Source organism: Magnusiomyces paraingens (assembly GCF_902498895.1).
Source record: "Magnusiomyces paraingens strain CBS 517.90 genome assembly, contig: contig4, whole genome shotgun sequence".
NCBI lineage: Eukaryota > Fungi > Ascomycota > Dipodascomycetes > Dipodascales > Dipodascaceae > Magnusiomyces > Magnusiomyces paraingens.
In genome coordinates, this window is record NW_022474070.1 from 1500163 (window position 1) to 1515407 (window position 15245).

Here is a 15245-nt window from a genome sequence, read left to right on the forward strand (position 1 = left end):
GAAGATTAAACGAGCAAAGCGGATTCAAAAGCCGCACTGGCCAGATTTTTTTTAGGCACAGCACAGCAGCCTTACATTAACTGAAGAAAGTATTTTAAAATGGTCAAAAGAAGAAAGTTTGATATTTCAAAATAATTTAATTTTTAATGCTCGTTTGTATTAATATCTGTCTTAATAAAATATATATTAATAATCGCCTAAGTGAATCAACGTTTCAAGTTGGAATTATTCGGGTTTCTTTGTCACAATCTTCTCCTTGCAAATGCTTGACTGAATCAATCCAAACAGGCCAAAAAAAATTATATTTAAACAAATATACTGAAAACATCTTTGTCAGTATTATAAGATTTTAAAAATAATTATCATCAACATCATCATCATCATCATCATTAGGATTCCATTTCCCGTTATTAATATTAATTAATGAATCTTGAGAACTGCCCAGAGTGGTTTTAAAACTTTAAAAATGATTTTGTGACAAGTTACAATGTGTCATATTAGAGCAAAAAAAAAAAACAAAAAAAAGACTTTTGAAGAAATCTATCAAAACTTCCCTCTTTTTTTTATTTTAATTTTTTATTTTACTCAAACTTGCCACATCTGTATTTCTTCTTCATCATAATGGATATTTGGTTTATCAATACTTTTCTTTTATCGAATGTTCTGGAGAAATACTTCAAATACCTGCTGGATATGACTTAGATTTGATTGCCAATCAATGTAATATCTTTTTTTTTTTTTTTTTTGGGTGGCGATAACGGCTATATAAGTTTCCAAACCTCCATCAAAAAACATTTCTCTCCCTAAAATCATCATTAAATCTTCTACAAAGCTTATATATATATAGAAATCACCGATAAACACAAAATCATGTCTAATAGCCCACAATCTTCAATCCCTGAAAGCGCACAGGGACTCCTAGATATTGGCAATCATTGCTCGTTCTGCGAAACTGTCGACTTCTTACCGTATGTTTTTGTTAATCATAAACTTCTTTGACGCGTGCGCGTTTATATGTTGATACTAACTTTTTACCAGATTTAAGTGTGATGACTGCGGTCTTACATTCTGCTCAAGCCATCGGCTTCCACACAGTCATGAGTGCTCACATGGCCTGGCAACAGAGCGTCAGAGACTTAAAGATTTAAAAGTCACAAGTACAATACCCAAACCTACAGGTGCCGGCAGGGCCTTGGGATCAACCACTAAAGGCCCAGTAACGGGCCCCCAACGCACAGCTGTAGTGCGTCAACAGCTTGCCGAACAGCAGCAGCGTGTACGGGAAAAAGAAACAGCAGCAGATTCACGGTCAAAAAATAACTTGGCGGCCCTCGATAAACTGCGATCTATCTGGGGATCCACTGGAGCAAACAAACCAGTAACTTCAAATAAACCAGCAGCCACAAAACCTAAGTACACGATATCTAAAAAAGATTCAGCTCCAGCTCCAGCTCCAGCGGGAACACAACAAGCATCAGCAACTTCCAAGTGGTTTGGAAAACTTAGTGGTGGAAATACTCTATCATCCTCTGGTGGTGCCTCAGCAGCCAAGATTAGTGCCTCAGCTTTGCTCCAGCTCAAGCGTGAAGCCAAACCACTTGACGCTGCAAGGCCTACGAATACCGCAATTAACGGAGCTGCAGGTGCAACTACCAGCGGAACGATTCCTGGACGGCGGTATGTCGTTCTTGTTGCGCACGGAAGCGTAGTGGGACCTTATCAGCCCGAGGCAAGCACAACTGATACCTCAAAACGTCGCGAATCTCATAGCGCTACCGTATACATGGCACATAATATTACAGTGGGCAAGGTGGTGGACCGTGCAACAGATCTTTTGCGGGTGCCGCGAACACGTAAAGACGATGACGGAACTGAGCATAGAGCTGCGTTGTTTTTAGAAGGCGAGATGTTGCCGTACAGCGCAGCGCTTGATAAAGCATTGAATGGGGCTGTTAAAGATGGCGATCGGCTATCCATTAAGTACGTTTGATAGAATTTAAAGTTATGAAGTTTTAAAAAGATAATTTTCTTTAATAGATTATTTCGTAAATGATCTGAAAAAATATTCTATTGTTGTTTGATTAAAGAATAAATTTAGTAATTTTTTAAGCAAAACCAAAGAAACATGGTATCTTATAAATTGAACGTAAGCTTCAACAATTAAATATATAGCAACATAAACTTGTAAATTAATCCATTTTCTTGACAAAAACATTCAGGAAAAAAGTTGATCTAATTTAGCAGATAGCAATATGACGATATCTAAACCAAATATCTGTTCTTTCACTTATTTGTTTAATATATTTTATTCATAATCTGGAATTGTAAAGAAATGATTCGATTTTTTAAAAGAATCAACATTTAAAGTATAATTTAAAGAAAAAAAATTATATCCAAGATACTTTCATAGTCAATGAAAAACAGCAGTTTTTTTAAAATCCTACAAACAGAAATCAAGAAAGAAGCCTTTACTTAACAGGATCGTTTTATATCCGATTTCATAAAGCCCATTCATAAGATTATCTTTGTAATTGGAATTGCGGCAATAGTTTAATGACTCAAGGAAAACTTTTCGCAATTTACTCAACTACACCAATACTGCTTTGTCCAAAGATTTTGAAAGATTTAACGGTATTTTATTTTCAAAATTAACAAGGGTGGAATCAACATTTTCTGTAATCATCATTGAAGGTGTATTGTCATCCCTAAAGATCTGATCCGTTACCAATTAAAAATACATGAACATCTCTAAAATTGATATGGTAATTTAAAACACGTTCTCAAAAAATTATTCTAGTAATCATTGCGGAAAACAATCAAATATATCCTTTTTTTCCAAACTTGGTTTCATAATTGAACTTCTGAATATATTATTTACTAATTCTATTTTAACTGGTATGCTTTTCATCGGAGCAAACTTGCACCTGTTATCAATTAAGCCTCTGTATCAAATTGAACTTTTCATTCTTAATAAAATAACCACTCTTGAAATATTATATCTAAAAGACTTCAAATCACCAAAATCAGTTAATTCAATAGGTAGCAATAACGCTGATAGTATATACACTTTTAACTTTTGAATAAGCAAACGACATGTAAAATGATTTTTTTTTGTAAATTTCTACTTTTTCAATGAAGTTAAATTTCCTAATTAAAGAATGAAAATTTCAACTTTTAACTTTTTAATGATTTTAGATTTCTTTTTTAGGAAAAGATTAAAAAGTTCCCATTGTAGAAATTTAATACAAACATTTTTTTACAATTTATTCTTTCAAAATTTTGAATTTCTTTTTCAAGAAATTTAAATTTTACCCATTAAGGTAATTGAAGAAGATGAAAAAAAATTTCAAAATTACCAAAAGAAGAAATTGAAGAGCCACAGGAGATTTTCTACCTTTGGAAATTAATAAAATTCCTATTTAGGAAATTTAATTTTTCATTTTTCATTTTCCAGTGAAATTTATTCCAATAAGGAAATAAATATTTAAACTTTTAAATTTTTCATTTTTCATTTTTCATTTTTCATTTTTCATTTTTCATTTTTCATTTTTCATTTTTCATTTTTCATTTTTCATTTTTCATTTTTCATTTTTCATTTTTCATTTTTCATTTTTCATTTTTCATTTTTCATTTTTCATTTTTCATTTCCTATTTAAGCTATTTATATTTTTTACTTATTAGAGCAAATTTAGCATCCCCCAGTAGCTTCTTTTCAAAAATCCCTTTTTTTTTTTTTTTTTTTTTTTTTTTGGAATTTTTGAAAAGAAGCTACTGAGGAACCCCAGGAAGCACGACGTGGACGCTTGCTCTGCTACTCCCCGCAAGAAGGGCCATTGGACCCGACAGTTGCCTCTTGTTGCTTTTTTCAAAGTGCCTGTAAGGCGAAGCCACGCTTTGACTGAACCTTTTAAAGCTCGGCAACTCACTTCCACCAGTCCTAAGACTGGGGGGTGGAGAAGTAGAATTGCCCTGAGCCGAGTTTCAGAAAACGAGCTGGTTTTTAACCCCCCATTCTAAACACCTTCCGCCAAACCCAATAATCCCCAAAAATACACACTACTGTGTAAATAAAAGGGGAAGAAAAAAAAAAGTTAGAATCATCAAAAATCGCAGTCAATCTCAAAATCGCCAAAAATTGGAACTTACCATAATTCCAATATATTAACTACTAAGACTAACCTGACCTAAAAAACTACTCAAACTGAGTTGCATGTTAGTAAAAATCAAAAAAAAATCAAAGAACCAAAGAATCAAAAAGTCTGGCTCACCTATCTAACTCTTAGCTGCCTGTCGAAAAGCCAGCTTTAACAAGGGGCAGTCGTGCGGCACTTGTTTTCGGTCTCGCATCGTCGGTTTCGCATCGTCGGTCTCATGTCGTTGGTCTCGCATTTTCGGTCTCGCATTGTCGGTCTCGCATTGCCGGTCTCGTGTCGTCGGTTTCGCATCGTCGGTCTTTCCATTCCCATATTCTCCTAGTCTCCGTCCACCGCCATCCATCTCGCTACCTCCCCCACTGCCATCCTCCCCCCAACTCCGTCCACCGCCTTCCACCTCGCTACCTCCTCCACTGCTCCTCCGCCTCCAACTAATCAACCTCTTCAACCACCTCCAACCCCACTCCTCATCAACCCTCGTCCCCTGGCCTGGGCTCATCATCACAGTTGGTGCAGACCACTCGAGCGACCAGGACTTCCCCACAAACCCCCCGGGGAAATATCAGTGCTGCCCCACCGAAATAACCCCTGCTCTATCAGGAATGGATCTAACTGGGCACTCCGTCAAGAGACTTTTTTGGTTGTTATTTTAAAAAGACGCACCAAACAAAACTTTTTTCCAATGGTACTGTCCGCCTCGGTGATGGTGTCACCCATTTCCCTCAGCATCCAGTGAGTTTGTCCCTTTAAGACTGTCTTGGTCTCGCACCCAACGAACTAGGAAACTGTCGACGACACAGAATACCACCCTATATCTGTGCCAAGAAGAGTGGTCAAGAAAAACCAAAAGACAACCAAGACAATTGTAATCATAGTTATTCCATCCCAACCGCTAGCAAGGACGGGGTAATCGCTGTTCCACGAGCGACCACAACCCAACACAAGTTCACGGTGAAAAAAAAGCTGTCTGCTAGGCAAAAGCAGTAACCTTCCAGGGCTTGAGCGTGATTTCCAATGAGAGCGGGGACTCCTTCATCCACCGAGCAGCCGGAGCTGTCTTGATCTCAGTGTTGACCTCAATGCGTGCCACCTACACGGCGCATCATCATGCGGCTTGTCGAACCCATCCTCCCACCCGTCGAACATAGCTGAAGTCCTTAGTGTCGAACCCATCCTCCCACCCGTCGAATATTACCGAAGTCTTTAGCATCGAACCCATCCTCCCTCCCATTGTATTTTTTTTAGTTCAGATATAGATAATCAGGCAATTTTTAGAAGAACATGTTTCCTGTATTTAAAATTGCAGCCATATTTCGCTCATTGGTTCATAGTTAAAAGGGTAAAAGGGTAAAAGAACCAGAGGTGTGTTATGAGTATTAAAGTTGAAATTATGGGTGTTGGAAAAGGGGTGTCAGTATCATGAAGTTTTTTTTTATAGTTACATCGTTGAATTAATATGCATACCAAAAGTCATTTAAATATCCTTTAAGCTGAAAGCGAGAAATATGAAAAAAAAATTATATTATTATCAAGTTGTATTATGCGGTTCTGTAGGATCTTCATACCAATTTTCTTTTTTTATATATCGCTAAAATTGAAACCGGAAGGTATCTAAACAGTTGTGTCACTATCATGGTATTTATCATAGTTGCATGCTTGGATTGGTATACGTACAAAAAAAATGATGTTGATTTAACAAGAACTGTTGTTATCTAAAAGGTTGTGTCACTATCATTGTATTCATTACAATTTCATGGTTGGATTAATATACGTACAAAAAAATAGATTGATATCGACATAGCAAGAACTGTTGGTATCTAAAAAGTTGAGTCACTATCATGGTAACTATCATAGTTATAGTTGAATTGGTATACGTACATGATGAATATAATTGTTGTTTAAAATGAAATGCTGGATATCTAAAAAATTTGTGTCACTATCAATTTGTCTGTAATGTTGGAAAAGAGTATTCATACCAAAGATGTGTGTTGGTTATTGTTCAAGTCGCAGTTGAGGGTATCTTAATGTCAGTGTCATTTTCAAAAAAACAAAAAAAAATAGTATTTACTCACCAAAGCCTTGTATGAGATAATATTTGAAAGAGTAACTAAGAAAATGTAATGTCATTATCAACTTGTCTTTTAATGATTGTGTGTATATACCTACTAAGTGTATCTTATAATTCTAAGCTTAGAGTTGTGTAAAAACAAATTTGGTGTTGAGTATCGTTGCAAAGTCAAAAAAAAAATCCATAAGTTAGAATGACTTTGTTTATTTTGCCATTGTGAAGAATATAAAATCTTTTGATACTTTACCGAAATATACAGTTATGATGTTATGGTCGAATTGAAAAGGGTACTCAGGCAATGTTGCTCAGTGATAATAACTTTACCATATTTGTTGATAATACTCCAGCTTACCGAGTAATAGTTGATAAAACTTAGGTTGATTTGCAAAATAACAAGAAATTTAAGAATTAATTGAAGAGCTGGTAAATAAGTAAAGATGAGGAATTGAAAGATAATGGTGAAAAGAAAAAAAAAGGTTGATGATGGCAAAAAATACCAAATGTAATGGAAAAGTAATTAGTAAAAGGAAAAAAAAGAAAGAAAGAAGAAATTAAATTTATTAATATAAGGAAAGAAAAATTATACAACAAGTTAATTGTATTTTAATTTCAATTCAAAAAAAAAATAAAATAAAATAAAAATGATCCAATATAGATTACTAATATAGTATTAATTGAATTTTATATAAACCTGAGGATTCCAATAGGGCTAGGGTTTACTAATTACCCTTACCCCAATGGAATTTATAGATTTTTACCAGGAGGCGTCTAATTTTTTTTTGCTTTTTAGCATGTTTTTCACCTTATCTGGCCCAAAACAAGAAATTCCGCAAGGGATAGGGTATAATATCCAGGTTTCAGCTATTAAATTTTTTTAAAAAAAACAAAAATTACATTGGGGTTAGGGTTATAATAACAGTTATTTAAATTTTCTTATTTTGGCACAAATTAGGTGCTTATGAGATTACACGTTCTATTTGTGAGACTTTTTTAAGCTTTTTTGCCATTCTCTGACATAAATTAAAGGATTCCATAAGGGCTAGGGTGAAAATTAAGTATATAAAATTTATCCCCTAACCCCAGTGGAAGTTATTGATTTAAGCTATACAACGGGTAATTTTAAAGCTTTTTTGGACATTTTTTCTCATCATCTGCCGCAAATTAATAGATTCCACAAGGGTTAGGTTGAAATTATATAAGCAAAATAAAATTTTAAATCTGAAAAATTCAAAGGGGCTAGGGTTATTATTTAATGTATAATCTTTTTTTCAAATTGAAAATTCCGCGAGGTCTAGGGCATAATTTTTATGTAGTTTTAGTTTTGGATTACATTTTGTCAAACATTAATTGAAATATGAAAGTGATATATTTGAAATAATCTAATTATTATCAGCTTTTTTTTTAACAAATATATTCAATTCTAATATCAATTACTGAAGTCATCAGAGTATCAAGTGGCAGGTTTATGAGAGTAGTAAGTCTACAATTTAGGTTGGTATACTTTTTACCATACAAAAAAAAGAAGTCTTGAATTTTTTTGAATCTTCTGTAACGTCATCAAAAATTTATTGTTGAAATGATAATACCTATTAGATTGCTTAGCAATCAGTAACTGCTTTTGATTTAAAAAGAATTTATGTTGATATAAAATACAGTAGCTACAGCTGTATAATTACGAAATATAATTATTTATAAAGAACACTCTTTATAAACTAGCTAGTTTAATGTAGTATTGTTGACAAAACTAACATCGTGACAATATGATCATGCATATACACGTGTATTCAATGTGTTCTATCTATGTATTATTGTATTCCCTTTTTTTTCTTGTGCTCGAGTAAAGGACTCCTTTAAATTTATTAGTAGTGAGGATGAAAGTAGGCTTAAAATAGCATTAGGAAGAATAGAAATTAAAGCTTTCTTAAGAAATACACACGTTTTAAACAGTTATTAAGTATAATTAAAATTAGTAATTTACAAATAAGATTACACCGGAAAACGGGGAAGAAAATAATTAAAGTATTTCCAGGTTTAAGAGTCTCTTCTAGATAATGAATAATTATTTCAAGATAGTAGAATTTTTTTTTTTTTTGCTATCCAAGAAAGTGAAGTTCTAGTTCTACTTCACTTTGAAATTCAAGAAGGGCGCGCCATTCGTTGCGGCCAAACAGAAACCCAATTAGCCCATCGAGGAGTCCTGTAATAGCGACTGCGATTGTGACTAGAATAAAAATAAACCCGACATAAGCGCGGTTATGGGCGGCACCCCACCAGACGGCAATAAGAATGCCAATAAGAATTATGACGGAAGCAATAAAATGATAGTTGCGGAGCCGAGCCTGAAGAATGCTGGTGGGTTTGTACTCCTCAATGAGCTCGAGAATATCAGAGTATAGTAGACGAAGCTCGTCACGCGTGGCTGAAGACGTAGTTGTCTGGACCTTATGAATGGATCCAGGGGCTCCGTTGCCTGGCGGTGCATACGACATGTTATGTTGTAATCCGGAGCGACGGTTAGAAAGTTGTTGGATTTGGTGGGGAGGGTCTAAAGATGACATTGAGCTTTGAGATGATGCATTAGCATCAGATGAAGCAGTAGCAGCAGCACGTAGGTTCATATTAGATGCAAAGGGGTTTGGAGAAGTTGTGGCGACACCATTAATAATGTTGGAAATGAGTAGAGTGGCCTCGACGGCAAAATGGTCTGACACGGAGCCTATTCCTGCAATGGGCTCGACAAAGGAGACGCGACAGTCTAAAGGCGATGCATATTTGGGGTCGTAGAAAATGTAATCTAATCGTTTTGCTTCATGACGCTGGCGGTCTGCTCGCCAGGTATTTAGCTGGGAATCACAGGTAGTTCCTGCAAGAGCAATTTGGTCTTCTGGAGCTAGTTGGCCCATGGCTTCAGGTCCACCTTCAAACTCGCCATGAAGATCTTGCCACGAGTCGCGAAGACCTGCTGTGTGCTGGAAGAGACGGTGGGAAAGAGATCCAGGGATGGAGTTGAGATCACCCAGTACAATCACCTCGTGGCCTAGTTGGGATGCGCGACGAGCCAATCTGGCGAGTTCCCAAGCCTGTGCAGTTCGATGACAAGTGTAAGCTGCATCACCTGGACCATAAGGTGCATGTAAGTGGGTAGAGAGGATTTCTATAGGTCGGGCCTCCATTTCCTGTATTGCAGCAGTTGTAGTTGAAGAAACAGTTGGGTGGTGGTGGATGATTGGTCTGATGACCACCGAGGCCGCCGACTTTCCGACATACCAGTCGCCTCTGAAAAAGGCCGAGGGTCTACCGTTAAGAGGGTATCTGAAGAGGCTTGCAGATTCGATGGGCCACTTTGAGAGGATGAGCAATCCAGGGCCTGCCAGAATGCCTGAGTAGAAGTACTTGTGGTAGCGAAAATGCGGCGCTGTCACAGAGCGTAGAAGCTCGTAGTCTTCTTCGACCCAGATTTCCTGGAGAGCAACGATATCGTAGCGGTCACCGGAGGCTGCAATACGCTCTGCAATGGCGGCTAGTCTTTGTGCTCGGAACTTTGACACATACTTGAGGCCCCTTGATGGAAGTTAGGTTCTGATTAAGGGGTTGTTGTTGTTGTTCTTGGGATTATTATTATAATTATAATTATTATTATTATTATTACATACCAGCAGTTGAGCGAAAGAATGCGAGCGACGACACGGGAGGAGTCCGTTGACGATGAGATGGCCTGAACGTCTGATAGCTCGTAGTCGGACATGATCGTCTATGAGTCGGTTATTTTTGTGCTCGTTTAAAGTCGGGACTTTTAGATGATTTTTTGATATTCGCAAGTTGGATCACGACAAAGTTTCTGTTTTGACTAAAAAATTAAATTAAAAAAATTAAATTAAATTAAATTAAATTAAATTAAAAAAAAAAATGCCGATTTTGCCAGCAGCCGCCATTAAAATTTCGCACTAAAACCCCCTAAAACGGCTAAACTGTTTTTTCTAGGTAAATACAATTAGTCACGTGCCGATACCAAACCTTGATTTCCTTTTTTTTTTTTTTTTCAGCAAATATACATTATAATAATTTACAACTTTCTTCAATCCACAAAAAAATAAAAAACACATCTTTTGAAGACAAAAAAAATTTAACAAATTTTTCCTTTCCATCAAACAAATTTTAAAACTCTTCTTGTCATCTCATAATGGCTTCTTCTACTGTCTCTCCCCTTGCAGACAGACCTTCTTTGTCCCCTCTCCTTGCTCTTTCACAAAACAGTACTCAAACGCCATCTCTAGTAGCAGCAGCAGCAGCAGCAACTACCACAACCAAAGCAGCCAATCTACGTTCTTCATCCACTTCATCATCTTCTTCTTCTTCGCCAAAATTATTGGCGCTTCCTCTGGAGGTCTTGCGCGAGATTCTTTTAAACCTAGAAGTCCGTGATATTCTTAATTTAGGCGCTACTTCTTCTCATCTCAAAGCACTTCTCATCGATGACAAAACCTATGCCTGGCGTCTCTTGGCCCGTCGGGACCTGCACATCTCCGACCCTGCTCCGCACCAAACCTTTTGGCACTTGTTTGCCGATGGAGTTTCTCCCTTCCACTGGATGAAAACTGCCTTTTGGATCGATGACCAGACGCCATTTGGAGAGGTCTATGTGTCAAAATACGATAAATACTCAGGTGCTCTTTGTCTGTACAAACTGTTATCTAGGAAAATTGACGATGCTCCAGACCAAAATCCCCTCAACCAACAACAACAACAACAACAACAGCAACAGCAGCAACAGCAACAGCAGCAGCAGCAAAGACCCCCGGAACTCATATCAACATCGGTCTTTCTGGCTGCCATGGCTAACCAACGTCAAGCTACAGACCACCAAAATGAGCAACAACAAACCCGGGTCCCGGCACAACCCCAGCAACTGTTATCCCACCCAGAAATAATGCTTTTCCCAAACCAAGTGGATATCGTCACCTATGGGCCCTACATCAAACTCTCTCAATATACCGAGCGTGATGAAATTTCAGGCGCTTGGAAGTGGCGGTCGTGGGCCGATGTAGACACCGGTGCCCAGGTCGGTCTTATGCGAGCGACTGCAATAACCCCCGCACATCTTTCCAAGTCGATGAGCGTATGGCCGCCATTCAAAGTTCCAGCCAAAGACCGGACGCGAAACACCAGCAGAAACAATTTTCTAGGTCACTATATGCCTTTGGCTGGAGTGGTGGAACATTCCAATAGATCGCGAAGCCCCGCAAGACAAGCAGCCTCGCCGTTGCCACAAGACTTGCCCATTAGTGCGGCCACTCCAGCAAACACAACGACCACCCCGCAACAGCAACAACCTGCGCAAAAACCGCCACTTAGGTCGTCGCTTAGCTATGAAATGGCTCGTGGAGAAGCCCCATGGACAGCAAATCCGACTGGCAATGACAACGAGACCCTGGCATCACGGCCGGCTGCAACACGTTATCGCGATGGAATCAGCACATACTATTTTGACTACTGCAGTGTGTCTTCAAGGCCTAACTCAACAACAACAAGTCTCTACAACTATAACAGTGCAACGCGGCAAGTAGCAACAGCCCAGCAGAATCAGCAACAGCAATGGCAGCAGCAGCAGCAGCAGCAGCAACAACAACAACAACAACAACAACAACAACAACAACAACAACAACAGCCGCAAACCCCACCCTCACCAGACCTGTTTCGACTCCAACGCATGACCAAAATGGAAACTCTATACGGCCCTGTTGAGACAGTTTATAGGCTGGACAAAACTTTGTATGAGCCCAGCTCAGAGTGTCCTTTCCGTGGTCTTTGGATTTCAGGAAAGTCCTGTGAGTTTCACTTGTTCCATCAGCCTAATAAAAATACTCTTGAGGCCATTAAACTTACGGGTAAGTCTTTTCTTGGGAACTCATTGAAAATCGTATTCTAACTAATTTTTTTCTTTCTTTTTTTTAGGAGGTGCTCACGTCAAAAGAGGCGAATACACTTTTCTTGTGCCCGATCTCAATAGCAAGCTGCCAAACCCGTACCCGGAATGGGCCCATGCGCGTGTAGTTCCCGGAGAAGGTCAAGTAGCAGACTTTAACTTTACGAATCGTAAGTTTCCCTTTGTTTTCTGTTGTTTTTTCTTTTCTTGTTCTTGTTCTTGTTCTTGTTCTTCTAACATTGCTTCTTTCAAGCACGATTCCTGCCTATCCAGCTCGTGGTCATTTCTCCATGCCAAATCATTTGCTACTGGCCTCAATATAAGCTCATGGATGTCTACACGCGAATCAACACCCATGATATTCTTTATGGGCCTTAATCCTGGACAAAAATGAAAGTGGTTTTAAATTTAGCAGCTTAGTAGTCTATATATATTCCATAAGTTCATTATTCCAAAGATGTCGTAACAAATACTGTACCAGTGCAATGTCTAAAATAAAATAATAAATAAAATAAATTCCCCGTTGTAGCTTAAAAAGTAGTTTCTTTCCGAAGATGTCTGTTAGATTTTTTCAACACATATAACCGCCTCAACCCTTAATGATTTTATATCTATATAATATATATAATACCTCCTTCTCCAATTCCATGGTTGTATTCTCATTAATTAAGCAGAAAAGCTACGAACTCCTGATTGCTGCTTCTCGTGCGGCGTTCAATCCATTTTTGCTTGGTTGAGCAACCGCCCTGAATGAAAGGCGTCGTGTTGCTTTTTCATTTATTTATTTATTTTTTTTTTTTTTTTTTTCGTCCAGACTTTTTTTTATATATATATAATCCCTTATTCTATCCATCCCTTTCAATTCCATCCAAAACAACTTTTCCAATTCATCCTATATCCAAATATCCCCTCTAATGTCTTCGGAATCCCTCTTGCCGACCGTCGAGACGGATGCCATCCCGCGCGCGTATAGACCCTCTCCTAAACATACTCTCAAAATTGCCCTCCGTATTAAGGAACTCATTGACATCCTTGTTCCAATCCAATTTGATGAGTCCGTTATCACCCGTGCAGACTCCCCAGTCATCACAGATAGTGTATTGGACCTTGTGCGCGAAGCAGCTGGAGGTAAAGGAGACGGTGCCCAAGGCTCGTCTTCCCGGCGGTACCGCGCACCACTCATTTTTTTGCTGCTAACTGTCAAACGGTGGTATGACGATATGGCTGACCAACAGCTCTTTGATGCTGACCTTTTCGGTCTCCGTGCTTCTGCAGCTGAATCCATTGCCCAGCGTCTCATCGACTCCCAGGAAGACGAGCGATACTTATTCAGAGACATGTTGTGCCAACGCTATTCAATCACTCTCAATGGAGAAGACTCGGACCCGGCAAGTGCACTTGAACTGGCAGTCGACTTGCACTCAACCCCTGTTATTTCGTCCGGCGGCTACCAGCGATGCATCAAGTGGCTATGGAACGGGTGGATTGTTCAAAGCGTTGAAGACCCCGACGAGTATGTCTTTTATAAGAGTCTCGGGGTGACTGACTGGCAGGTCCATTTTGACCCGGACCGGCTCAAAACACCCAAATACCAAAACTATGTCCAACTCTTCTTCTGTCTGCTCTATCTGTTACTCTATACTCTCACCATCAACACCCTTAAAAACAGCGGTAACTTTGATGCTGCTGAGTTCTTCTTTTTTTTCTTCACTTTAGGCGGTATTGTCGACGACGCGCTCAAGTTCTATCACGTCGGTCTCTCCTACTTTGGTTTCTGGAACATGTTCAACGACACAATGTACTTCCTGGTCGCAACCTCCTTCTTCTTCCGCCTTGAAGCTTTCACTCATTCTTCTGCATCTCCTCTCCGAGAGTCCCACCTTATGATTTCATACCGTATTTTGGCCTGTTGCGCTCCCTTTGTTTGGCTCCGCATTTTGCTTTACCTCGAGTCGCTCCAATTCTTCGGTGCAATGCTCATCGTGCTCACTCAAATGATTCGCGAGTCCGTCATCTTCTTTGTCCTCCTCGTTATCATCTGTCTCGGCTTCCTTCAAGCATTCATTGGCCTTGATTTTACCGATGAAACCGTCGATTTGCTCCCTCACACAATCAACACTATGCTTCTCACCATTATGGCTTCCCCGGATTTTGACGCTTTCACTGAGCTTGCTGCTCCATATGGAACAATCGTTTACTACTTCTTTGCATTCCTCATCACCACGCTGCTCCTTAACATCCTGATTGCCTTGTTTGGCTCAGCGTACTCCCATATTTATGACAATGCCACTGAAGAGTATCTGGCTCTTGTTGCATCCAAAACCCTGCGCTTCATCCGCGCACCTGACTCTTATGTCTACGTCCCACCTTTAAACCTTATTGAGGTTTTGTTTGTGTTACTCCCCTTTGGCTGGACCACAGACAAACAAACATATGAGAAAATTAACCACTATGTCATGTACCTCTTCTACTGGCCAGTGCTGATTTTCACAGCCACTGCTGAGCGACAAACCGCGCGTCGCGTCAAGTACAACCGACTCAAGGGTCTAGATGACGATGCAAACGAGCACGACCAGGAGTGGGATTTGCTTGACGGGTTCCACAATGGAGATTTCGACGAAGATGAGCTGGACGACCAGTCTTTTCCCACAAATGACAATGACGACGACGATGAAGTCGATCCGGGCATTGCCGCAATTCGCCGCCGCATTCGCACAAAATATCGCCTGCACCACGCTACCTCAGGTACCGCCCATGATTCATCTGCCGAGCTCGAGCAGATGAATGCCGCCATTGCTGCTGGCGACCCGGAGTTCCCTATTGACGAGAAAGCGTGGCGCCGCCGCGTGCTTCTCAACGCTCCCAAGGTCGAGGTTGGTAGCAAGAGCGGAGCTGGCTGGCAAAACTATTGGCTAGTCAAGGACTTGCATGCTCTCCAAAAAGATGTTTCTAGAGTCCGCAAGGAACTCGGTCCAAAGACTGATGACGGTCAGTCCGGTATCATCCTTACAAAAGAAGAATTAGGTGATATTGTCAAGGCTGCTGTTGCCCAAGCTCTTGAGGAAAATAAACAAAATTACTAAGTAAGCCGTTTTTTTTA

The 15245-nt window shown here is 39.3% G+C and overlaps 4 protein-coding genes across 4 annotated transcripts; 3 read left to right on the forward strand and 1 right to left on the reverse strand.

Annotated features, from left to right (window-relative positions):
* Nucleotides 1-870: 870 nt before the first annotated feature.
* SAPINGB_P005251 (uncharacterized protein) lies at nt 871-1990 on the forward strand (the record flags this gene model as incomplete). The annotated part of the gene is made up of 2 exons (XM_031999965.1): nt 871-968; nt 1039-1990. The coding sequence occupies 2 exons, from the start codon at nt 871-873 to the stop codon at nt 1988-1990; spliced, it is 1050 nt and encodes a 349-aa protein (XP_031855856.1).
* Nucleotides 1991-8315: 6325 nt separating this feature from the next.
* Nucleotides 8316-9967, reverse strand: SAPINGB_P005252 (uncharacterized protein; the record flags this gene model as incomplete). The annotated part of the gene is made up of 2 exons (XM_031999966.1): nt 8316-9783; nt 9876-9967. 2 exons carry the CDS (start codon nt 9965-9967, stop codon nt 8316-8318), a joined length of 1560 nt encoding a protein of 519 aa, XP_031855857.1.
* Nucleotides 9968-10402: 435 nt separating this feature from the next.
* SAPINGB_P005253 (uncharacterized protein) lies at nt 10403-12523 on the forward strand (the record flags this gene model as incomplete). Its single annotated transcript, XM_031999967.1, has 3 exons — nt 10403-12107; nt 12175-12315; nt 12399-12523. The coding sequence occupies 3 exons, from the start codon at nt 10403-10405 to the stop codon at nt 12521-12523; spliced, it is 1971 nt and encodes a 656-aa protein (XP_031855858.1).
* A 536-nt stretch (nt 12524-13059) lies between these two features.
* SAPINGB_P005254 (uncharacterized protein) lies at nt 13060-15228 on the forward strand (the record flags this gene model as incomplete). Its single annotated transcript, XM_031999968.1, has 1 exon — nt 13060-15228. One exon carries the CDS (start codon nt 13060-13062, stop codon nt 15226-15228), a length of 2169 nt encoding a protein of 722 aa, XP_031855859.1.
* Between the last annotated feature and the right edge of the window lie 17 nt (nt 15229-15245).